General features: G+C 47.4%; 1 protein-coding gene across 2 annotated transcripts in view; it reads left to right on the top strand.

The window, feature by feature from the left end:
* Positions 1-26,167, top strand: part of DGKD (diacylglycerol kinase delta) — an 82,641-nt gene that overhangs the window by 34,316 nt on the left and 22,158 nt on the right. For both annotated transcript variants that reach the window (XM_087819508.1, XM_087819507.1), the window contains exons 4-10: positions 20,171-20,275; positions 20,539-20,671; positions 21,495-21,601; positions 21,966-22,091; positions 22,224-22,326; positions 23,025-23,187; positions 24,849-24,957. In XM_087819508.1, coding sequence (XP_087675634.1) covers positions 20,171-20,275; positions 20,539-20,671; positions 21,495-21,601; positions 21,966-22,091; positions 22,224-22,326; positions 23,025-23,187; positions 24,849-24,957 — 846 coding nt within the window. The remainder of the gene's footprint in view (positions 1-20,170; positions 20,276-20,538; positions 20,672-21,494; positions 21,602-21,965; positions 22,092-22,223; positions 22,327-23,024; positions 23,188-24,848; positions 24,958-26,167) is intronic.

The following is a 26,167-nucleotide window of genomic DNA, read 5'->3' as shown; positions in this document are numbered from 1 at the left end:
TCCTCCATCTTCACACAGCTGTCTCCTTCCCCTGTGTCTTCTCTTATCATTGACACTTGTTGATTTAGGGCCCACGCAGATAATCCAGGATGGTTTCGTCTCAAGATCCTTAATTATGTTTGCAAAGACTTTTCCAAATCAGCTCGTAGGCACAGGTTCTGGGAGTTAGAACATGGATATATCTTTTGGGAGGCCATCATTCAACCCACTGCATCTGCCTGTAGGAAACATGCCAAGATAAGAAGGGTGTGAACACATGAAGTTCATTCTTCTAGGCAGAAGGCAACAGTGCTTATTCAGTATGGCAGCCCCCCCAGGGCATCTGGGTCCTCCCAGAACTTGGTTCTCCTGGTTCAAGATGCTGCCAGAGAGCCAGTAACCCCATGTCCCCTTTTGGGAGATGGGGGACAGGGAGGAGAAAAGACAATGTGTTGCCTGGCAGAGGTTTTTAGCTTAGGTTCATGCCCCCCCTCCACTTTCTAAAAGGTCCGTGGATATGACTGTATTTTATTAAAATTGGTTTACATTGTATTCCTAAGTATTTCATTTTCTACATTTAGAGACCTTCTGAGAAGGGTTATATAGGCTTTACCAGACTGCAGAAGGGGTTGTGGCACAAAAAAAGATGTTTTTTCATTTACCAGGATGTCCCAAAAAATGTATACACACTTTGGATAGTTATTAATTCCAATGGGTTAAATCTGAAAAGAAACATCATTTAAGCTATCAGCTGTTAAGTGTATACATTTTTGGGGGACACCCTATGTATGTATATGTGTATTCGTGCATGTGTAAATTGCAATGTAAATTAAATGAGAGTTACATTCTCATGTAGCATGTTCATGTTTAGAGGGCTGGCTTCTGCAGAATAAATACCGTGTTGAAATCTTGCCTGACTTAGTCATATGGCTGTTGGGATGGAATACCTAGCAGGCCTCACTCCTAGCATCATCCTAGTGACTGCCAGCAGTGATCATGTCAGAATAACATGTTGTGCAGAGAGGATGCGTTTTCATGCTGTGTTGTGATTTCCTATCCCTGAGCGATATTGTTGATATATTTTATGGTACCTGGAAGTTTCGTGAGGTATATTATAAGGGTGGTTTTCTTTGTTAGCTGTGTGACTTAGGATGAGATGCTTCATCTTTAGGGCTCCGGTGTCTCATCTGTAAACTGGGGATACTACTGATCCATCTCACAGGTCATTTCATTGGGTTTGCAGACAGTGCCCTCTAAATGTGTCCTAGTGTTTATCTCCACCGCCACTCATTGCTACCCATGGGGAGATGATAGGTTTCCACCTGCTAACACTTAGCAGTTATTCTGATTTATAGGGACTCCAGAGGATTTCAAGTGAAGTTGGTTTTCTAGACAGTGTTAAAAATCAGCCTCTGCAGGTGCAGAGTAGATACCCGGAAAGGGTTGCTATCCTAAAGAGTTCCCTAGGCTGTACTACTAAAAGCAGGAGAAATGAAATATGAAGAAACCAAGTGTGGTTAAAAATATAAGGCGCCTTTGTTTATCTTACATTTTTAATTGTATTTGGTTTTCCTTTTCATTGTATTTTTTCCTGTTTTTATTACTCTAAATAAAAAGGAAGCTATGTAACAGTGTAAATAATATTTCTACTGTTTTAAATGTTGCCTACTTGGCACTCATGTTTGTTGAATGGATGAAAGTTCCTTAGTCGGCCTGCATGGGGTGAAACCGTGGACCTGAGTTTCTCAGCCGTTTCCAGCAGATGTCAGCCTGTGGGGTGGTCAGGCTGCTCCTGTGGTGAGGAACCGTGACCTTTGCCCAGATTTCAACATCAGTTTTCCCTTCCAGCTTGTTTGGAGCTCAGATACTTCCTGGACAGAGCCCCTGCGCCAGTCACTTTGGCTTGGAGAGAGGAAAAGCTATATATATAATTGGCAAGTTTCCTTGCATGGAAAAACTCTTACCAATTTCTGTGACTCCCAGTCTGGATCTGGGATGGGGAGAGGCAGACTCATGGGTTGGACTGCCTCGTAAGTCCTCGTAGGCCAGAAGCCCTGCCAGAAGGGAAGCTCCCTGTTAGGAGCAGCACCTGCCGCCTAGGCTGCCTGCCATGAGCGAGCCCACCTGGTTCCTGGTCAGGTGCAGGGCTCCAGGAGGACCTGGCCTCACGTCCTGGCTGTGCCAGCTGTCAGCTATGGATCTCAGTCCTTAACACCTGTGGCTCCACCCTCCCCTTGGCACATGGGGGCAGTGCTGCCTTGCCCATGATGGTGGGGCAAGCACCCAGCACGTAGTATGTACTTAGTGAATCAAACACTGTGATTGTTAAAACACACCTTGGACAGTGGATCAGGGCTGGAGGGGCAGCTGCAGGAGGAAGTTAACCCAGTGAAGTCCAGGCTTTATAATCCACTCTGTTCTCAGTTTCAAGAAGCAGGAAGAAGCAGGCATTGAGCCCAGTTGGTGGCCGTGTGTTTGCTAAGTGTGGGGTTTTGCTGAAGCAGCACCTGGCTCTGTGGCACAGATGGTCTGAAGAGCCTGGGACTCCACGTGAGCACTTGGGATTAGGTTCTTACAGTTGTTCCAGGCAGGCCGAGAGAGAGGACACTGTCTTCTGCTGATAGCCTGGCTGGTGAGCAGTGGAACCAATCATGGTGTTTGTTAAGTGGATTCAGAGTTGGGGATGGGAGAAGACACTGTGACTTGTCTGGGCTGTGTGTTATTATCAAGTAGGGAAATTTGTGAAATCCAAGCTATTTTCACAATACTATTGGGTGTGTGTGTGTGTGTGTGTGTGTGTGTGATATGTGTGTGTATGCATGCATGTGTGTTAATTATTCATACTTCTAATTTATTTACAAATGATAGAGGAAACCAAAACCTCAAAAAATGGACAGTTGAGAAATTGTAGTTTGACTGTTGTACTTTTGTAAAGCAAAGAATTCTTTGAGAAAAGAAACAGTGAAGAAAGTACATAGATTTGATTAAAGTTTTTTCTTTGGGTGTCTAGGAAATGAATAATTTGTCATTTTTTACCCAGTTTTCTTTGATAAATGCACCAGGAATGTGGTTGAGCCAAGTCCTGTTTGTTTTTTTCCTTGAAAGTTGGGAAAATGGTGTCATTCTGTACCAGAATGAGCTGATATTTCAGAGTATATAGAGTGGTGAGATCTTTTTATTTCCTTGAAACAGTTTATCAAGTTAAGATAATCCCCTGCTCTGTGGTAGGGAGGCTGTACTATTATTTACTCAGTAATCCCTTCCCTCCACAGCTGAAGCACCTGGTTTGAAATGTGAACTCAGATAAAACATGCGATTCCTCCCGCACCCCACGCCTTTTTTTTTCCCCAGACGGGGGAGGACTGTAGGAGCTGTACTAGATCTGTACAGGATGTTTAGCTAAGCCTCAAGACCTCAGCCCAGTGTGGAGGCGCTCAGAGAAGGCAATTCTGTGGCTGCTCCCAGGCTCACCTCCTTCCGTGCACGTGTATTAGGAAAGCTGGTTAGTGTCAGGCCGTCTTTTCTGCAGCCTTCATGGGCTGCAGAGGTCTGAAGATGATGGGTCAGAGTATTAGACATTTGGAAAGTGGGAGTGGGGTGGTCTCCACCCCATCTGTGGAAGGGCTGAAGGGACACTGACCTTGAGGCAGAGCCCTGGCGTCTGTCCTGCCCCTGACACTGAAAACCAGGACCACTTCCTTGTCTGGAAAACAAGGGCCCAGGTGTAGCTGGTCCTGGAGGCCGTTGTCAGCTCTGGCTCCGCCCTCTGAGGAATGAACTTTATGGTTTGCTTTATTAAGAAGTACCTAATCATACCCAGGAATAGATTGGGTATTTGTTGTTCCCAGAGCCATAGTGTTGGTGTGTCCAGGGCACTTCCAGTTCACACGACCTATTGTAGATGAGTTAACACCTGTTAATGATTCTTAGCACCCACTTTGACCTGCAGAAGTTTTCTGGCTTGGATGATAAATTATATGGTCCCTTTAGTCATTTAGAGAAAGGCTCACCCTGTCTTTCAAAGGATATTACAGTGCACTAAGATATGTAAACGTTAAAAATATTTTTATAACTTAGTTGAGGATAATTGCTGTACAGTGAACTGCACTATTTAAAGTGTACAGCTTGCTGAGGTCACACACCCACACCACACCCTATTGAAACTTACTGCAGTCAGGATAACAAACGTTCAATCCCCTGAACGTTTCCTTGTGATCCCTCTCTGCACCTCCCCCCCCCAGCAAACATCTCTCTTTTTGTAGATTAATTTGCATTTTTTAGAATTCTATGTTACTTGAATAATGATAGTATGTCCTTTTAAGAAAAATGCCTGGCTGCTTTGGCTCAGCATAATGATTTTGAAATTTTCCTTGTCGGGTGTATCAATAATACGTTCCTTTTCCACAATTTGTTGATCCATTTACCTGTTGGGCATTCGAGCTGTTGCTAGTGTAGAGCTATTGCAGATAAAGCTGCAATGAAGATTCATATGCAAGTCTGTGTGTGGATGTGTGTTTTCACTTCCCTTGGGTAAATACCTAGTAGCAGAATTGCTGGGTCATGCAGTAGGTGTTTAACTTTTTAAGAAACTGCTCAACTGTTTCCCCAAGTGCTTTGAACTTAACATTCCCAGCTGCAGTGCACAAGTTCCAGTTGCTCCCCACCCTCACCAGCACTTGGTGCAGCCCTGTTTCACGTGCCCTAGTAGACTGTGGTGGTATCTCACAGTGGTTTTTATTTCATCGCCCTTTCCACGATGACAAACGATGTCAACATCTTTTCATGTGCTTATTGGCCATTCGTCTGTCTTTTGTGAAGTGTATGGTAGAATCATTGGCCCATTTTTCGATCGAATTGTCTGTCTCATTACTGAGTGTAAGAGTTCCTCACACATTCTGGATGTAAGTCCGTTGTATGATGTGTGTGTTGTGAATGCTTTTCCCAGCCTGGGGCTTGCCTTTTCTTAAATGGCACCTTCAGATGAACAGTCTTCCTTTTTGGTGAAAGTGGATTTATCAGTTTTTTTCTTTATGGTTCATACTTCTTGTGTTCTATTCAAGAAACCTTTTCTACCTCAGCTTCTTCTAGAAGTTTTTAGTTTTAGGTTTTACAGTTAGGATTGTGATTGATGTACAGTTAATTTTTGTGTGTAATGTGAGGTAAGAGTTGATACTCATTTTTTCCATATGATGTTCAATTTTTCCAACAGCATTTGTTGAAGAAACTTTCCTTTCCCCATTCCCCATTGAATTCCCTTGATGCCTTTGACCCAGGTCAGTTGACCATATATTTGTGAGTCTATTTCCAGACTTTCTCTTCTGTTCCATTGACCTATATGTTATATGTCTACATTTCCCCTAGTACCACACTTTCTTGACTACTGTAATTTTACAGTAAGTGCCGAAATCACACAGGGCAAGTCCTCTAACTTTTTTCTTTTTTTTCTTCTTTATCTCTCCTTTGACTTTGTTCTTTCTTAAATTTGCTTTGGTTATTCTAAGTCCTTTCCATTTCATGTGACCTTTAAAATTAACTTGTCAGTTTCTACAGAAAAAAAGCCCTCCTGAGATCTTGATTGAGATTGCATTGAATCTATAAATCAGTTTGTGGAGAATTGATATCTTAATAACATTGAGTTTTCCTATGAACATGATATATCTCTGTATTTATTCAGCTTTTTAAAAACTTCTCTCAGAAAGTTTTGTAGTTTTCAGTGTAGATACCTTTAATGTCTTTTGTTGGGTTCATTCATATTAGTTTGATTTTGTTTCTATTAAATGAAATTTAAAAAATTATTTTCCAGGTGTTTACTGCAAATATATAAGAATATAATGGATTTTTGTAACCATGGAAAATAACTTATTAGTTCTAGTAGTTGTTTTGTAGATTCCCCAGAAATTTCTATATAGATAGTGATAGCATCTACAAGAAGGGACAGCTATACTTCCTCTGACCCAGGTGCCTTTTATATCGTCATCTTGCCTCATTGCCAGGGCTGCCAGCACAGTGTTGAATAGAAATAGTAAAGCAGTAGTTCGCTCCTTTCTTCCAGTCTTAGCAAGAAACAATTCAGCTTTTCAGTGTTAAGCATCATGTTAGGTGTAGGCTTTTTTTTTAATCATCACCCGAGGACATGCTTAGAGGAAGGGAGAGGGAGAGAGAGAAACGTGATGTGAGAGAGAAACATTGATTGGCTGCCTTCTCTACCCTCCAGGACGGGGGATCAAACCCCCAACCCGGGCATGTGCCCTGACCGGGAATCGAACCCCAGTCTCCTGGATCCTAGGTCGATGCTCAATCCCTGAGCCATGCCGGCCGGGCCAGTTTCTGTTTAAATGAGCCTGCCCGCCCCCATCCTTTGTAGGCAGCACTGTAACATAAATATGCCCTTCCTACATTCTTTGTAACCCTTGTTTCCCCCTTTGTTGGCTGTCAGTTTTCTGGCTATGTAGCTGCTGCCTGGTAGCTAGTCAGTGGTGTTTCTAGCTCATCAACGAAGGCATGCAGGAGACTCGTCCCAGGGGTGGCCACCTGGTGAGTCAGCAGATACCACCATTCTTACCTTGGGCCACTTTGCCCTGGGATATCTTATGGCTTAATCAACTTGACCTTCAGTGGTCAGTACAGTGCTTGGCCGACCTTGGGCTGCAGAGGTTGCTTATGAACCCCTCCCCTGCCCCCCATACTTGTTACTATAACATTACTGTAGATGCACTTGGGTGTAAGCAGATTTACCATGAAACCATCCTAGAGAAAAAGGGATACATTATGACAGCATGGTGATGGCTGGATTTAAGATTGCCAGAGCCTTTCTGCCCCCTCTCCATCCCCATGACCCACTGCTGGGGTACATTGAATTGGATTTCATGGTCACTGGGATAGTATTAGTTTGAGCTAATGACTTGGAGCTCATTGATCCCTCTGCAGTAGCCCAGAGGGAGATGCAGTTATTCCTTTTGGCTGGTGTGTGTCTCTAACAAAAAGTGCACTGACCCAGCTGCGGTCACTAGCCAGTGCCAAGGCGAAGCTCAGCCCTGGGCTCACTGCCTTCAGGCTCTGCCTTGCTATTGCTTGTTGTGCCTTAGATCTTTGTGCATTTTGCACATAACTCCATAACTCAGCTGCATCAACTCTCATCCTTCAGGGTCCTTCAACTTTTTTAAGAAGTAAATTTCTATATTTACTGTAGCATTTCCTTATGTACTAGTATTTTCATTAGGATTGCTGCTGTTTGTTAATGCTTGGTTTCAAAGTTGCATAGGTTTTTAAAATTTTTGTATATGTCCTTATTGATTTCAGAGAGAGGAAGGGAGAAGGAGAGAGAGAGATAGAAACATCAGTGATAAAGAGAGTCATTGAACGGCTTCCTCCTGCACGCCCCCCACTGGGGATCAAGCCTGCAACCCGGGCATGTGCCCTGACTGGGAATCGAATCGTGATCTCCTGGATCATAGGTCGGTGCGCAACTGCTGAGCCATGCTGGCCGGGCTGCACAGGTTTTGAGTGGTCTGTACCAGCTCCTCCTTCCCCATGAGACTTGTTTTTTTGTTGTGTCCTTTTATAGAATGTGAGGATTTGCCACATTACCTTACAGCTATGATTTTCAACAGGTATGCTGTGAGAATTTTTAAAACATGAAGTACCTGCCTATTTCTTCAGGGGCACTGACCTCTTTTCCCTTAGATTGTCAAATATGAAAATGACAACAGCCAACACAACAATAGCCGTCTGGTATAAATGAATCAAAATTATATATTTTTTGTCAGATTGGCAAAAAAAAAAATAGTATATTTTTTGGTCTGCCACAAGATTTTAGTAATTAGTTTATGTGTGCATGAGATGAGAAAGGTTGAAAATCTCTGCTTTACTGCAAAAACACTTGTAATGTTTTACCAGTACTAAGATAGCTTTTTATTAACTTTTTAATACAAATAACATGTTCATTATGGATAAGTAAGTACCATAACCCAAACAAACAAAAAACACTCACAGGCCTTATCACTGAGATCCTAGATATAAACACCATCATGGAGACCCGTGGCTCTCAAATGTGGGTGAGACGAGAGGATGGGGAGTGAGCTCAGCCCACAGCGGGCTTTGGCAGTCGGAGACAGTTTGGGTTGTGAGAACTTGGGGCGGGGTGGGGAGGGTATGTCCAGTGTTGCTGCTCAGCATTTTACAGTGTTGTGGGGAACAACAAAGAATTAATTGGCTCCAAATGTCAGTAGTGCCGAGGTTAAAAAAGATCAGTGATACACGTACTAATTTGTAACCTACTTTTTTTTTTTTTTTTTTAATTTATCTTTATTGTTGAAAATATTACAGGTGTCCCATTTTACCCCCCAATTGACCCCGTCCATCTCACTCCCACCCCCTCCCCAGGCCTTCACCCTGTTATTGACTATTTCCATGGGTTATGCTTGTATGCATATAACTTCTTTAATGTAACCTGCTTTTTAAACTTGCCATATTGTGAACATCTGTGCCCATAAGTATGCAGTCTCATCATACTTTTCACAATTGGCTGTAAGGTATTCCGTTGTATGATCAAGCCGTAGTTTGTTTATTTCACCACTCCCCAGTTTTGGAGATTTAGGTTATTTCTGGTGTTTTGCTGTTGGGAACATGCTAGATTTTGTTTGTGTCTTGCCTTCTTTGTGCTGGCTTCCTATTTTCCACCTGCTTTTGGGGAGATGCCTCTGGGGCACCGCCTCACACCTGGTGCCCTTCCTGTGGTGGCGCCCTTCCCAGGGGCTCTCTGCCCCCACCACCCGTCCGGGTGGCGCTCATCTGTCCCTGAGGTTTCCCACACATTGAACACATCGCAACGCTTAGTGAAGCCCTGTTGAAATACGGAATGTTGAATAACCCCAAATGTGTTTTTCATGTTTCGGTTTTAGCTATTCTTACTTCATTTTACTTTTTGTTCCTTTTTAAAAATCTGTCTTCTGATAGATTAATGTGATTTTAACCTCTGGCCCAGTTGGCTTTGCTCCCTGCCTGGGCGTCCTGCATTCCTGGTGGCTCGTGTCCTCAGCGGGGCTGGGAGGTGGGCAGGGTCGGGCGAGGGTGCTTGGCTTTGACCATCTGCTGTGGGCCCCAGGGCAGGCCAGTAGCAGTGGTGGTGGTGACCCCTCCCCCCTTTGCCTCCAGAGCTGCCCTGAGATTGGAGGTGAGGTATGGATTCAGGGAGGAAGGTTTCCCATCAGCAGTCAACGCTTGACTCCTCTCTGGAGGCTGGGCAGCCGGCAGAGCTGAATGCTTGGAGGTCTGGACCTGCCTCCTGGGGCTGCTTTTGCACAGGAGCTTGTTTGCGTGTGTCTATTTTTGTGTTTCGTGTGGCACTCCATGAGGAAGTGCGTTGTCGACGCACATCCAGCTGTTTTGAATAGTCTGGGTCCCAGGGGGCTTCCAGGTGGGGATTCGTGTGCGGCAGGCCAGCGTTTTGGGCAGCATCTGAACAGCAGGATGTGAGTAACAGGAAGTGACAGAAATTCCCGAGTGTGCCAGATGCTTATTCTCAGCCACCTTTCCAAGCCGGCAGGGCGGGGAGCTATATTTAGGATGGTGTTTCCAGGTTCCTGGTCCTGTCCCAGCACTGTCCTGTGTCTCCTCTTCTGGTCAGTGCTGACCTGCGCAGGGCTGATTCGTCACTCTGGCGTTTCTGGTCTGCTTTGGTGGTCCATGGGTTCTCTCATCTGTTGATTTTAAAACTCACTTTTTGTTTTTGTTGGATCACTCCAGTTCTTCCCATTTTGAGCAGTTGGACCATGTTCTGAAAGAGAGGAGTGCGGCAGGTAAGAGTTCCAGGTGATGGTGGGTGACATGAGAGGGTGTGTGGGGAAGTTCAACTGTAAGGATTTAAAGTGAAGTGAGTAGAAAGAGTTGTAGATTATTGGGTGCATCTCTAGAGGGCTGACTTTGGTCTTGTAGTTCCTACAAGTGGAAGGCTGGGTTTTTTTAAGCCATTGGCTTGGTCTATGACCACCCACACGCTAGAAACATTCTTTAGTTCCTGCCTGGCCAGACAGAATGCCTGCAGGCCAGGTAAGCTTTCTCTGTGTCGAGTTCCCGTTGTCTGAGCTTTGTCACAGGAGAAATGTCACCCCAGATCTTCAGAATAAGCACCATGGAGCCTGGAAGTGGCCTTCCGTGTGGAGTGCTCGCTCCTTGTTCTGAGTGCACCTGCCCTTTCATCTCTGGATGGGATCCCTGAGCTCCCTCCCAGAGGGTTTCCTGACTTCTCTCCTGGCCCCTACACTCAGTTTTTGATAAAGTAGCTAGAATGGATGCTTTCAGTTTTATTTATTTTTTAAAAAATGATGTTTTTATTGATTTTAGAGAGAGAGGAAGGGAGAGGGAGAGAGAGATGGAAACATCAATGAGAGAGAATCATCGATGGGCTGCCTCCTGCTTGCCCCCTACTGGGGATGGAGCCTGCACCCAGGCATGTGCCCTTACCGGGAATCAAACCCGTGACCTGTTGGTTCATAGGGTGATGCTCAACCTGAGCCACACTGGCCGGGCCAGGATGGATGTTTTTAAACCTACGTCAGATATCAGCCTGTTGCTCAAAAGCTCCATGGCTCCCATTCCACTCAGAGTAAAAGCCCATGTTCCTGTGGGCACCAGCATGGTGCTCTGTGGCCAGTTGCTTCTCCAGACTGGCTTCTAATTCAGGCCCCTGCCCAGCCCTTCCAGCCTTTTCCAGTGAGGCCTACCTGGGTCCTGGCCTCCTTTTACTGATCTTTTTCTATAAGCTTATCACCAGCTACTACCCTTCCTACTGTGTAATTTATTTCTTATATTATTTATTTCCTGTCTACATTAGAGCAGGGATCTTGTCTGTTTGTTTAAATGAATTTATTTCTGAGAAGAAAGGATGAGTTTTAATTTGTGCTGAGAGCCTGAGGCCTCCCAGCTGGGCGGGGGGAGTCAGTGTGAGGACATGTCTAGGTGTGACAGCAGGCCCCCCAGTGGGTCTGTGTGGTGGGCAGTAGGATCTGTGGGTCTAGAGCTGGGGAGGCAGCTTATCTTGGTGGCATTTCTGATTGCTTCCGGAGTGTACCTGCTGCTGAGGGGGCTCTCAGGCTCACCCACCTCGAAGTGCAGTGCTGGGTGAGGCAGGACTGTGGTTCACAGCTGGCATGAAGCGCAGCTTCACCAGTTTCTCAGGCTCTGTTGTGTGTGGAAACAAGTCCTGCCATTTCCAGAACTCCATCTTGCACAGGCCACATGTAGAGCTGGCAACAGCACCATGGCCCTCCTGTGTACTCGAACATAGGCACACAGAGAGGACTTGGTTTTCTTTGTGTGCCAAAGGCGTGTCTCATAATGTTTCCTTGGCAAGTCAGACATTTCGTGAGCTTGCACTGCCTGCAAATAGGGACTTTAATAAGATAAGATTACACTTTTAATTTGTGCTGAGAACACAGATGCCCTTATCCTTAAGAAACATGGCATTGTTCTGGAGTTACTCCCAGTTTTCCCAATTTGAACATGTTAGATGTTAGAAAATTTTGTTGAATGCGGTTACTTATTTTTGGTGCACAAGATGACGTTCCAACCAACTGAGCCACCCAGCCAGGGTGTGGTTGCTTATTTTTAATTAAACCTTTTATTTGGAGAGCAATGTAGACTTACACAGAATTGAAATACTACAGAGGTCCTTTGTGTCCTTCACCCAGTGGCCCAGGGGTAACGTCTTACAGAGCTGCAGCGCAACATCACCACCAGGATGTTGACATAGACACAGTCATGATCCAGACTTTCTCCATCTCCACCGGGACCCTCCGCTTTCCTTTTACAGCCACCCCTCCCCACTCCCCCCAGCCCCCAGCAACCACTAATCTGTCATTTCTGTAATTTTGTCATCTCGAGAGTGTTCATGGGATCACACAGTATGTAACCTTTAGGGATCTGCACTTGTCACTCAGCATAGCTTCTGGGAGGGCCCTCCCGGTTGTTTTGTGTGTGTGTGTGTGTGTGTGTGTGTGTGTGTGTGTGATAGTTACTCTTTATTACTGAGTAGTGCTCCACGGATTGATCGTACCACAGTATGTTTAATCATCTGCCACCGAAGGATACCTGGGTTGTTTCTAGTTTGGGGTGATTATGAGTAGAACTGCTATAAATGTGCATGGACAGGTTTTTGTGTGAACATAAGTCTTCATTTCTTTGTTCTTTCTTTCTTCCTCCTCACCCGAGGATTTTTTTTTTCATTGCTTTTTTCAGAGAGTGGAAGGGAGAAAGGGAGAAACATCGATGTGATGTGAGAGAGACACGATTGGTTGCCTCCTGCACGGGCATGGAGCCTGCAACCTAGGTATGTGCCCTTGGCTGGAATTGAACCCGGGACCCTTCAGTCCACTGGCCGACGCTCTAACCACTGAGCCAAACCAGCCAGGGCAAGTCTTCATTTCTTTGGGATAAATGCCCAGGTGTGTAATTGCTGGGTGGTTTCTTAGTTGCATGTTTGGTTTTTAAAGAAGTTGCCAAACTGTGTTTGTAGAGTGGTAGTGACATTTCTCATCCTTGCTGACAATGTGAACCAGCTTCTCCACATCCTTGCTAGCCTTTGGTGGTCTTTTTATTTTAAACACCTAGGTGTATAGTAATATCACATTGTAGTTTTAATCAGCATTACTTACTGGCCAGTGATGTTGAATACCTTTTCTTGTGCTTATTTGCCTCAGTATATCCTCTGGCACCATCACAGGGGTGTGGCCTACTGTGGACACCACCCGGTAGGGTGCTGGAGCTCCAGGTTACCACAAGCCCCAGTGTTCTCCATGGTGTTTGGCCAGGAGTAGGATCACGATTGGCTGCCGTACTACTATTGATTTCTGTCTTGGTTGCCTGCCCCCTTTCCTGGTCCCCTGGCTAGAGAGAGCAGACTTTAGGAAGGTTTTAAATTTTTCCTGTGTCCATTGAGGTTTCTGGCTGCGGCTTCTTCAGCTCCACATCTGGGATGTCTGGGCAAACAGAACCTAGGGAACTGAGCGCTGGGTCATTGCTTGGCCCCAAGACCACTAGTCTGTCTGCCTTCTTCTCTGCCCTGCAGTCTGCTCATATTTGTTTCATATCTAATGTCCAGGGATTTCGTTGTACTTAGCCAGAGGAATAGGGAAAGGTATGTCTAATCGTCTTCCAAGAAGCAGAAGTCTGGTGGTTGCTTTTATGATTTTTGGATCCACGAAATCTGACGGGAGCGTTTGAGCCAGTCCCAGTCCAGATTGCCTGTCTGCCCTGCTCGGCGCGGCCTTTGGACCATCCTGGGCTCAGGGCCTCACTGTTACTACTGCGGGGGTGGTTTGGTTTGGCCACGGCTCCAGCACCACAGAGTTTGCGTGATCTTGGTCTTCTGTTGTTGAGGTCTCACTTACAGATGAGCACAACCCAGTCTGTGGTTAGGATTCTCTGCACAAAACGACACTGCTGGTGAATCACGGACCGCCCTGCCCTCAGCGTCCTTCAGCGCTCGCTGCTCTAGCCTCTCTGGAGCTCTTGGGAAACCTGGTCAGAGTGGGAGGGGCTGTGGCCAGATGACTCAGTGACATGTCTGTACAGTCCTCGTGCTGGTCCTCCAAGGCCGTATTCCTGCCAAAAAGGAAACGGCCTGTCCTGAGTAAACCTGGGAGAACTCTCGGTGAGGGCCAGTTCCTTTCCTGCCTCAGCCCCATGTTCCGGGCATCGTTTACATAGCAGTCTTCTGGGGAATCCAGGGGAGAAGCTGCTGGGGGTGGGGGTCAGCAGCCAGGCCTGGAACCAACCTGCCTGGTGTCCCTGCCCCCTCCTTCATTAGCTGTGGGACTTTGGGCAGGTCACTTGGTGGGCCTCAGTTTCCTCCCTTGATATCTACTTCATTAGGTTGTAGAGGAGATGAAACAAGCAAATACCTGTAGACACCTGGAAATACTCCAGGGGCTAAGCGCCCCACCATGGTTGCTGCCACTCATTTGACGCCCTCTCTGTTGCTGTCCCTGTCCTCTCAGCTAGTGTCTTTGTAGTTCATCCATTTCAACATCACACCTGTATTCCTCCAGCACACCTCCTCTCCTAATTTCTCAGTGATCACTGCCCGTGGCTTAGTAACCTTCTGGCGAATTCTTCCCAGAACATTCGAAGATGCTTGTCTGGCTTGGGTGTCATAGACTCATTTGGAGTATCTAGGTATTATATATTTCTCGGAAGTTCATTTTTTACAAGCAAAAGTTCTTATTCCAACTAGAACTTTTAAAGCTCTTTTTTTGGTCTTTAGCATATATTCTAAACTTAAGAATGTAAGAATATTATGTGGCTGTGTAGTGTTCCACTACAGGAATGCTCCATAATTTATGCACTAGCCTCCCACTGGTCTTTCTTTTTTTTGAAATCCTCACCTCCGAGGATATGCTTTTAGAGAGAAAGAAAGGGAGAGGGAAAGAGAGAGACACTGATCAGTTGCCTCCTATTTGCACCCTGACTGGAGATAGAACCTGCAACCTGGGTATGTACCCTGACCAGGAATCAAACCCACGACTGTTCAGTGAACGGGAAGATGCTCCAACCAACTCAGCCCCCCAGCCAGGGCATACTGGTCTTATCTTTATGAGTATTTGAGTTATTTCTAATCTTTTGTCTTTATAGTGAATGTTGCCATGAAACACCTTGTATATACTGTATGTTACTTCTCATGCAACATATTTGCAGGATAAATTTATGGAAGCACTGTTAATAAGACAAAGATTTGTATTTTAAAGTTTCCTAGATTTCCCCCAGTGTCCTCTGTAGGAGTTGTATTAATTCATACTCCCAATGTAGCATGTTACCAAGCTGTTGATCTCTATCTGGGAAGTAAAAATAAGGCATCTCATGCTTTTAGTTCTCATTTATTTTGTGAGTAACACTGAGCATTTTTCATGTGTTTAAGCTCTATTTCTAACACTTTAATATTTAATTTCTAACACTTTTAAGAAAATATAGTTCTGCCAGTCTCTCGTATCCATCAGTATTTCTATCTTCCTTTGCGTGAGCATTGTAGAATTCATGTCACTGCCGTGGCTGTGGTGGGTCATTCCTGTCGCTCTGTAGTAGTCCTTGTATGGCTGGGTTCCAGTTTGTCCACCCCACAGCCTGGGCAGTTGGGTGTGAGTAGTGCAGGCCTGTGAAGGGTGGTGATCCTGTGTCTTGATAAGGACGGCACGTTCGTATTTCTGTCAGGTGTGTGGATGGCGTTCTGCGCGTTTTCCACCAAGCTGCCTGCCCACCAGCAGGTAAGAGTTCGAGGTGTTCCGCGTCCTCACCAGCCCTGGGTATCTGTCTTTTCAGTGCAGCCACCGTGAAAGGTGAACACGCCGGGGCTTTATTTCCACCTCCCAGGTGACTCCTGAAGTGGAGCACCTTTCCATGGGCCTTACTGGCCATTTGTGATATAATCATTCAGGTCTTTTGTTCACTTTTTTGTTAGTTGGTCTGCTGTTTTTCTTACTGATTTTTAAAAAAATATCTTTTATTGACTTTTAGAAGAGAGGAAAGGAGAGGAATAGAGACATAGGAACATCAATGAGAGAGAAACATCAATCAGCTGTCTCCTACACGCCCCTGCTGGGGATCAAGCCCGAAACCTGGGCATGTGCCCCCACGGGGAATCGAACCACTGACATCTTGGCTCCTGGGTTGATGCTGAGCCACTGAGCCACACTGGCTGTGCTTTCTTACTGATTTTTAAGTTCTTTTACCTTGAGGAGGATTCCAGTAAGAGGAAGAATTTAAGTCTGCTTATTGCTCCTCTAGTTTGCCTCAGGGAATTGTGAGAAATGCTGTCACCGTTTCTTTGTTTTCCCTCCCTTTCTGTTTTCCTCTTTTGTCCTTGCAGCTTCAAGATCTGGGGTGTGCTTTCTCTCGAGCTTATGGGCTTCCATGTAACCGCCTTGCTCTGTGTACTCCTCCGCTCCTCCCCTTGGTACAGGTCTGCTTATTCCAGCCATGGACCCTGGCCCTCCGAGTCTGGGATACCACTGACTTGTCCTGTCACGTTCATGGTATTACCCTGTCTCTAATTTGCATTTAAAATTTAAATCCATTTAGTTTTGTGAGCCATTTCTTACCTTATAACTCTGCTTGAAAAATATCTTTTGGTCTTCAAAGCCTTTTCTCTGTGAAGGCTTGATTTGGGGGATAGTTCTAGCTTTTTGCACCATCTTGGTTTCTAGGAGTTACAGTATTGGCTGCAGTCCAAACAAAGGGACACTCTTATTATTTAGAGTGCCTCCTCTGAATCCTGCCTTCTTTTTGCTTTGGTGAACGTTTTGAGTAGCCAGGAGAGGATCACCTGAAGGTCTCCTCCAGCTCCTGCTTCTCTCCTGGGTCCTGTCCTGGCCGCTCTGTCTGCAAATCAAGGGACTGAGTTAGGAAGCCCTGCCCAAGACCTTCTCTTAGAGAGACTCCCACTGTCATCCCAAGGAAACCTTCCCAGCCTTACCTGTCTCACCCTCGTCCAGGGTGTCAGGGTGTGCAGGACTGCCCACTAGTGCCTGGGGGGCTTCCCTGGGTTGGAAGGCTATTGGGAATTTGCAGGTGAGGAGAAGCTTCCAAGGAGATGGGATCATGCCCAGCCCTTGGGCGGCTGAGAAGCATGGATTCTGTCTCAGGTGGCAGAGTGGGGACCGGAGAGAGGCAGAGACTGATTTTATTAGGTGGATGAGAGTCTTCTCTGACAATTCTCATGATCTGGGAGGTGGACTCCTGCACCAGAACGGGGATGTCTGCAGGGAAGAGCCTGAAGTAGCACTGAGAGTGACTATGGGGGGCACATACATGTGAGGCTGTTCCCAGCACTTCCCAGGTCCCTGCCCTGAACCTCACAGCAGCCTGCGATGGGCCTCACCACTGGTAGCCCTAGTTTTCAGATGAGCAGCTGGAGGCACAGGGAGGGGAGGCAGCTGCTCCAGGTTGCGTGGCTAATCCGGGCTGCGGACCCAGGGCATGTCCTGAACCCTGTTTATGGGGCCCTGCGCTTGGTTTTGTCCGCATTTGGTTCCATTCAGTCTCTAACAGCCCTGTCAGGTAGCCTTATCATCCCTTTGAGGGATGATAGACGGACTGCCCACATTTCCCAGTCAGTCAGTGGCAGATCCAAGGCTTCTAGCAGGCACAAGTGTTTCTTAAAATAGCTGAAAACCAGATTCTTAGACCTGTATCTGTTGGTCAGTGTTTACTCCCTGTAAATAACCACATGGATTGAGGAAATGACATCATGCATCATTTGTTCCATTAACTCACCATCTTTAAACATAACAGTTCTGTCTGTAACTTGCTGCCCAGTGGTGCCTGGTGCCCACGAAGCTATTCCAGTAACCCCCTCCTTCCTCCAGCATGTGGAAGATGGGGGGCCCAAAGCTCCACCTGCTCAGGCAATGGGGCTGAGTTCTGGAGTAACGCGTATACTTCCCCTTGTGCCGATTGTCATGGGAATCGTGGAAACAAGACCCAAAATAGAACAGGACATGAAAAATCTCATTGTTCCTATTGGTAAATCCCTTACTGCATAACTCCTAATGCATTCCCCGAGGTAGGCAAAATAAAATGTATTATCTTTTTGAAACTGTATTTATTATGCTGATAAAAATGTTCAAGTATTAAAACTCACCCTGGAGTGAATGAGAAGAATTGTTTGCTGAGATTTTATAGTTACTGAAGAAAAGTCCTTAAGCACCGACCCAAGGCCCTTGTCCGTCGCCCAGCTCTCCCCTGGCCTTTCTGGACCACCCTCCAAAGCACCCGTCAGCCCCATTCACACCACCCACTGTCCTCATGGCGCGTGTCAGTGTCTGAAGTGTCCTGTTTGCCTGTCTCCCCAGGGTGAGTTCTGTGTGAGCAGGAGCCTTGGACTGTCATGGTCTTTGGGACACTCAGCAGGCGGATGAGTGTTCAGTGCTGGGATGTGGGCTGTTTGCGGTGCTCTCGAAGCATCAGAGACACTGGCTCCCGCCTCCCACCTCACTCTGGAGGGCTCTCACTTCTGCGGTCTTCTGTTTCTGCCTCTCAGTCTCCCTCGCCTTCCACTAGCTTTGCCTCTTCCTGCATCCAGCCGGCCCCTGCGTTTGGTTATCCCAGTTACCCTGGTTACCTGAGCGAGGGCACAGCACCGTGCACTTGCCACCCAGTTCTCATTCCCCCTCTGTGATAAACTTTGTAGGTAGTTCATGGGAATCTCAGCGGAGACAAGATACAAAACACTGGGTTTGTTGTTGTTTTTTGTTAACCCTCACCTGGGGATATTTTTCCCATTGACTTTTTTCTTTTTCTTTTTTTTTTGAGCGAGTGGAGGGAGGAAGGGAGGGAAGGAGGGAGAGAGGGAGGAGAGAGAGAGAGAGAAAGAGAGGGAGGGAGGGAGGAGAGAGATCATCGATTGCCTCCCACACACACCCCAAACAGGGTCAGGGGAATGAACCTGCAACCCAGGTATGTACCCTTCACTGGGAATCGAACCCATGACCCTTCCATGTGTAGGCCAGCACTCTACCATTGAGGCACACCAGCCTGGGTTACAAAACACTATCTTTATATTTCCTGAGCCAGAAACATGGTTACCTTATTTAAATTGGGTGTTTCTAATGTAAATTAAAGCTGGAAGATGGGCACCAATCCAGAAGTTAAATAACATTCTTTATTGGTGAATCCCTGGGGGAGCTGCTGTTTTCCTAACACTGCAGGTGGGAGTGCAGAATGGCACAGCTCCTCTGGAGGGAAATTGGAGGGGAATTTGGCGACAGCCAGCCAAATCGCACATGCATTCACTCTGTCAGGATCGCTCAAGGAATTTACCCCCCAATACAGGGGTAAGTAGGAAAAGATCTGTGTGAAGGCTGTATGTTGCGGCGCCATTTGACACACCGAAGGCTTTTCAACAATATCCATCAGTAGGGAGTGGGTTGAACAGACTCACTGCAGCTACAGAAAGAAAAGGGCGATGCAGTGTGTTGCTGAGGAGGCATGGGCGGGACATGCACGCGCGCGTGCACATATATATGCATGTGTGCGCACGCAGACACACACTCAGAGGGAAAGGCAGAGGTGGAGAAGCGTGCCTGTGGTGTGCTATTGTTTTAATAGGGATTGTGAGTATATACATGTATTAGCAAATACCTTAAACATGAAGGATAAACCCTAGTTTTGTTTTTATTTTTAGGGCTACCTTTGGGGTAGGGAGGGAACCAGGATGGAGGGGACAGACACAAAGCTAGACTCTTGAATGTACTTTATTTTGTAGATTTGACTTTGGAACCATGTAGATATTTTATGTCATTATAAAACAAAATTAAGCAAAAGGCTATGACTTTAAAAAGTTTTGATAGGCATGGTCAGTTCTTCTCTATAAAATTTATATCCTGTTTTCCTCCTGTCGGTACGTGAGGACCCTTTTCCCCCATACCTTTGCCAACACTGGGTTAGCATCTTGTGAAGCTTTGCCAGTTTTTTAGGTGAAAAACAATTTATTTTCATTTGCGTTCCCTGATGACTAGAGTGGTTAAACATCTTTTTATTTGTTATCCAGTTCATTTTTTCTGTGAAATGTAGGTTTATAGCCTTTTTCTATAAGAAAGACTTCTTCTGTTGATGTGTAAAAACTTTTTATATATTGTGGGCATACTTTTTAGTTGCTGATTATTACCAGGTCCACGGCTTCATTTCCAGTTAAGTTGCTCAGGCCCTGCACACAGTAGCTGGTTGTTACTCCGTTGTCATGTATTAAAAGGTCTTAATGGTCTTGCGCGAGAACCCTTACGTGTGGTAAGTGTGAAGTGCCCGCCATGCTCCTAGAGTAACTGGGACCAGACTCTCCCTGGACCGAGTCAGGGCACGACACCAGCCTGTGAGCACTTTGGAGCAATAATTGCTGTTCTCTATTCTTTTGTAAATTTTTTCCTATGGCTTATTACTCTGTCTGAGGAGTAAGTAGTTCATAAATGTCCACTTAAGTTGACTTTTGGTGAATGTATAAACTAAATTTGATTGTCTTTTTGGTTTGAGATTGTTTTTGATTTTTAGTGACTTGTGATAACCATTTTTATATTCTGTTCAGTTGAATATCTGAATCAAAGTTATTTTTCAATAAAATATATATGGTGAAAGTAGGTTTTTAAGCTGTTTTATAATTGTTAGCATGTGTCCTTTATTCATGACTTGTTGAATACGCTCCTCTCTCTAGGTCATCACTCCATGTAGGAAACTCATCCTGTGTGCTGACAACAGGAAAGAGATGGAGGATTGGATCGCAGCGCTGAAGACCGTCCAGAACAGGGAGCACTTTGAGGTAGAGAGAAAAACAGTCTTCTCATTGCCCTTCCCTGAATGTTCTGCTCGCTGAGCTTCTCTCATGTGAGGGTCGTACAGTTTTGGACTCACGTTCTCAGTGTGGTCCCTGTAAATTATGGTTGCCCTATTGTACTGTGACCCTGTCCTTTATAAGCCTCCCTCCCCTCCTCCCTGGATACTGTACAGAGTCCGGTTTAAGTCACCACATCTGAGGACGCCAGAGGATCACCTTCTGTCTTCCGCCTTTATTCCTTCTTCCAGCCAACCCAGTATAGCATGGATCACTTCTCAGGGATGCACAACTGGTACGCCTGCTCCCACGCGAGGCCCACCTACTGCAACGTGTGCCGTGAGGCTCTGTCTGGGGTCACGTCCCACGGACTGTCCTGTGAAGGTGCGGATGTGTGTTACTCTGCTAGGAAAGGTGACCTAACCCTAGAGTTCCAAGCGTGCTCACCCCACGTTGTCAGGAGTGAAGGGATTGCTGTGACCCACACTTATTTATTGTACCGCCGAAGAGTGTTTTAAGTTCTTTTCTGTAATAATGGAGCAAGGGAGAGAAAGGAGGTGGTAGTAAGGAGACCCAGAGAGGAAAGTAGAAGACACAGAGGGAAAGGGCTGAAACTGTCAGCCCCAGTGTAGCTGCACCCCCTCGGGATGAGTTGGGTTGTGGGTAAATGGGTTGAAAGTTGTCTTCCAGATCTAGAGGGCAGGGTTCAGTGTTTGGGCAGGAGCCAGAAAGGCAAATTGTTGCCCTCGGGCCAGATCCTACCTGTCACTTGTTTTTATGCGGACTATGAAGTTAAGAAGGTTTTACATTTTTAAGTGGTTGAAAAAAATCAAAAGGAGACAACTGTTTTGTCACACAGAAAGTCACATAAAATTGACATTTCAGTGTCCATATGTGGAGCGTGGTTCATGGTGGCCCTTGGCTGCAGGGGCAGCCGAGCAGTTGGGACAGAGCTTGAGCATGGCTCAGGGACACTGAGCTGGCGCCTCCCTGGCCCTGTCCAGAAGGCCTGCCACCTCCTGGCTGCACTTGGTGTCTAGTCTCACCAGGATCAGTCCCTGTGTGTGTCCCAGGAGTTAGTGGAGTGCTGTGTGTGTGTCCCAACTGTCCCAGGAGGCCCAGGCAGTTCCACCGGGCCACCTCCTCAAGCATGGGGAGCAGCTGCCACAAGCAAGGCCTGAGGGTTCATGTGTTCACTCCCTCACAGTGTGCAAGTTCAAGGCCCACAAGCGGTGTGCTGTGCGTGCAACCAGTAACTGCAAGTGGACCACGCTGGCCTCCGTCGGGAAGGACATCATAGAGGACGAAGACGGGGTATGCACAGGCCCAGCCCCCAAGGCCCCCCCGAGGCCCCCGCTCCCCCTCCTCTCCCCCCTCCTTTTCCCCCCTCCCCTCCCCTCCCCTCCCCCTCCCTCCTCTCCCTCGTGGGTCTGAGTTGCTCCCACTGTACATTTTGGGGCTCCATGTGGGCTTCTGCGCCTCCGAGCTCTGTCCGGTCCCTGTGAGTCGGGCAGTGCTCGGGCAGGAGCATGATTGGGACAGCCCTGTCCTCCCTTGGCCTGTGTTAAGAAAAAGGTCTTGGTGGAGGTCATTTTGGAGCATCTTTACTCCAGGTCTTCTGTGCCCATGTGTAGGCCCTGGGACACATCCTAAGTGCGTGTCTCTGCTTGGCCTGCAGATTGCGATGCCTCACCAGTGGCTGGAGGGGAACCTGCCAGTGAGCGCCAAGTGCACAGTGTGTGACAAGACCTGTGGCAGCGTGCTGCGCCTACAGGACTGGCGCTGCCTGTGGTGCAAGGCCATGGTGAGTGCGTGACCCTCTCCTGAGTCCCATCAGCTCCCCAATGGGGACAGCAGGTCCACCCATTCCCCCCACAGCTGCAGGCCGAGTATGAAGGAGGCTGTGACCCTCGTGATGCATGGATTCTTGTTCCAGGTGCACACGGCGTGTAAGGAATCCTTAGTGACCAAGTGCCCGCTGGGCCTGTGTAAAGTGTCGGTCATCCCTCCCACAGCTCTCAACAGCATCGATTCCGACGGTGGGTACCAGGTGCTTTCCTGGCCTGTCCCATTCCTCCAGCTCTCCCTCCTGCATTCTCCTTCCCACTCTAGAATGGCCTATTGGCGATTTTGAGATGTGATCAGAAAGAGGTCAGGCCCAGCCATCAGGGGAAAGGACTTAGGTACAAAGGTGGTAAATGGTGTCCTGGTGGCCACTGGGCAGGCTGAGGACTTAAGGCTGGTGCCTTAGTTAAAGGGGATGGGTCTGGTTGGCTGTGAGTAGAAACCAAGTCGAAGACTCTTGTCCATCTCTGACTTGAGCCATTGAGGTCATGTGCTCCCTCAGCTGGTGTCCATCTAGTGATAGGTTTTAAATAGCACATGGCTCCATGCTATTCACACTGGTCCAGAGCCTGTTTGATGTGTATTAGTAAGTGTGGTTGTAGGCGGGAAAGTGTGGCCCATGTCTTGGAGGAAGTCAGCTCTTCAGTTTTAGAGCGAGAGCAAAAGACAGAGCAGTGAGGTGCCTGATCTTTCTGAAATTCAGAGTTCTTGTAAATGTGAGGCCAGACTGGATGGGCACTCGCTTTCTTCTGTATGGGGAACGGCCACGTGGACATACGCTTATTATATCTTGCTGGTTCTGTGTAAGTTACAGGGCCCTCAGACAATTACTTCCTGTGCGATCAGGTACATGGCTTTCAACCTTCCTCTTTCCTGTTCTGTTCTCAATCAGGCTTCTGGAAGGCCACATGTCCTCCATCCTGCACAAGCCCCTTGTTGGTCTTCGTCAATTCAAAAAGTGGGGATAACCAGGGCGTGAAATTCCTCAGAAGATTCAAACAGTTGCTGAACCCTGCCCAGGTCTTTGACCTCATGAATGGAGGGCCACACCTTGGGTAAGCTCATAAAGTAGATCTTTCTGAGAGTTTAAAAGATTCAAAGATACATTTTTAAATAGGAAATAAAGGCTATGTTTCTTAACCCACCCCCCTTCCCAGATTCCACTCGCAGAGGTACTCTCTCAACAGTTTAGAGTTCGGTCCTTCCGGTTTTCAGATGTGTGTTCCAGGTGTGCACACACACTTTTGAGTTGCATGTGGTGCTGTGTTACCAGCACACACACTGTTTGGGTGTCTGCATGTAGGAGCACGGGCGTTTTCTTATGTCAGTGGTTATAGACCTGCCCCATTGTTTTTGGTGGCTGCTTAGTATTGAGGAGGCTTTCCCCCAGGGAGGCCAGAAAAAAGGCTGCTCACCTCGCGGGTACAGTGACATGTGCAGGTGTGCGAGGGCCTGACTGTCAGCTGGCTGGAGAGCTGATAGGTGTCCTTTCTAGTTTTGTACATTTCATAGGTTTGTAGGAAACATTTGCTTCTGTAAACTTTGCCATTTGAACTAACTCCCTCATTTGGAAGCAGCAGTCTGTTTAGTCCCCGAGTCCTATGCGTCCCTCAGTCCCATTGGTCTTCCCAGGACTTCATCTGCTCAGATTCTGCTGGATGCAAGGCCTAGAAAGGCAGGACCCCTGCCTACAGGGGGTGCAGCACATGAACAGACAGTCAGGGTCACAGGACAGAGTGTCACAATGATGGGAAATGTGCGGATTCTGTGGGAACCAGAGAAAGGGCTTATAAATCAAATTGGGGGTTTCTCAGTTTCTCCTTGAACCAGCTTTTAAGGAAGTTGGCATCCTGCCAGGGAGGGAGGTTTGGAGCCTGCTGGGCAGAGGGTGCCATGTGTGCCAAGAGGTGAGAAGATAGTGGGGGGCCAGGGGAGCAGCAGCTTCTGGCAGGGAGGGTCGTGGGTGTTGGCCAAGAGGTTCGAACCTTTTCTGGAAACAAGTGGCAGCTTCTCAAGTGAGACACTGGATGAGACTTGTCTGGGAAGTTAACACTGGTAGCAGCTGGAGGTGTTGGCAGGAGACGTGAGGTGGGGAGAAGGCTCTTGCAGTGATCATGAGAGAAGTGACGGTGGCTGGGACAGTGGGGTCTGGCCCGGTGGCTGGTTTGATGATGGCTCTGCCATTTTCCTAGGAAGGGAACCTAGGACACCAAGTGGCTTGTTTGGTAGACAAGTGCAAGTGTTGTCCTTCAGGAAAGCCTGGAGGTCATGGTTCAGGGTCATTCAGGTCACTCAGGGTCATCAGCATGTGTGGTCTTCGAAGCCAAGACATGGATGAGGTCACTTAGGGAGCGGTAAGGAGTGAGCAGAGGAGGCAGCTGGGTGTCCTGAGGGGACACTGCATGCGAGGGCAGGGTGACCTCAAGGAGCATAGGAAGGAGAGAGAGGTGGGTTAGGAGGGGAGGAGGGATGGGTCACATCACCCGGGAGGACTCAGTGGCCCAGTGGGAGGTAAAGTGTAGGCAGAATCGTGCTGCTTGGGCTCCTCAGCTGTGTGTGTGGGTGCTGGTTGAGTGTGGGGGTCAGGTGAGTGAGGAGTGGGCGCAGAATCTGTGGGTGAGTGTGAGGAGTGCAGACGGGCCCGGCCCAGGACTGACTGGCCATCATGAGTCATTTAGAATGTACCTCATTTCATTACATTCTCTTTTCTCTGCAGCTTACGCTTATTCCAGAAGTTTGATACATTCCGGATCCTGGTGTGTGGTGGGGACGGCAGTGTTGGCTGGGTCCTCTCTGAAATCGACAGCCTCAACCTTCACAAACAGGTGCCTGAACGCGGGAGCCAGCCCCAAGGGTGGGGGGTGATGTCACGGTTAGAGGCTGGGCTGTCTTGGGTGACACTCCATGTCCCCTTGGAGCACTGTTCCAGGCAGCGAAGATCTGGGAGGGAAGAGGTAGCTTGATGGCATCATGAGGCCCAGGCCTGGGGCTATGACACAGGAACAGGAACTTCACAGTTAGAAGGAAAGGGAGGCCCTGGCCGGGTGGCTCAGTTGGTTGGAGCGTCATCCTGGACACCAAAAGGTGGCAGGTTTGATCCCGTCAGGGCACGTATAGGGGGCAGCCGATTGGTGTTTCTCTTTCATTGATGTTCCTCTCTCTTTTTCTTTCCCTTCCCCTCTCTAAAGTCAATAAAATATATATCCTCAGGTGAGGATTAAGAGAAAAAACAAGTAAAGGGAGCTACAGAAAGACATTCAGCTTGGGGAGAGGTTGGGAGCAGGTCGGTGGGGCTGCCATCCTGCTGTGCCCCCGCCGGCTCCTTGTTGGGCAGTGACGTGATCTGGCGAGCCTCCTGCTTTCCCGGAAGGAAGAGTAGACTTGAACTTCAGGTCACAGTTAGGGTCCCTTGGACTTACTCTTTTCTGTATTAAATTAAAAATAGATTTTGCTGATTGTAAAGAAAAAGTGCTCTTTGATTTTCTACCCCCCGCGCCCCATCCTTGTTCCCCGCCAGGATTACCCGCTGCGAGCATTGGTGACTATCTCTCAGACCTCTCTCTGTCGGCATACACGTAGCGTCATGCAGTTTTGACTTAAACGGACTCATGTTACCCATGCCGTTCCAATCCTGCGCTTACACAGCAGCGTGTTGTGACACCTCTGCTCGCTCCACGGCAAATGAAGACCTGTAGATGGTTTTCTGCTGGGCAGAGCCCTGCCAGCCCTGGGCTAGCTTGCTCCCCCACTGGTGGATGCCCAGGTTGCTTCATTGAAACCCCTGGTGAAAACCACATAGATGCTTTCCCAGCTACGTTCTCTTTCAAAGACTGCCCACAGTTAGACTGACCTGTGCTGCCACAGTGCTCTCCTTCCGGGCTGTACCAATCTCATTTCCCGATGCTACAGAAAACTGTTCTTTCCCACGGCTCTCCATCTCTTTCATTTTTGTCAAGCTAAGTAGACATAAAGGGTATGTTTCATTTTTATTTCATTAATGTTGGTGAAGTCAAACATCTCAGTTAACCATGAATT

The sequence above is a fragment of the Miniopterus natalensis genome, chromosome 8, assembly GCF_054644295.1.
Source record: "Miniopterus natalensis isolate mMinNat1 chromosome 8, mMinNat1.hap1, whole genome shotgun sequence".
NCBI classification, from domain to species: Eukaryota; Metazoa; Chordata; class Mammalia; order Chiroptera; family Miniopteridae; genus Miniopterus; species Miniopterus natalensis.
This window is presented reverse-complemented; position numbering and strand designations above follow the sequence as displayed.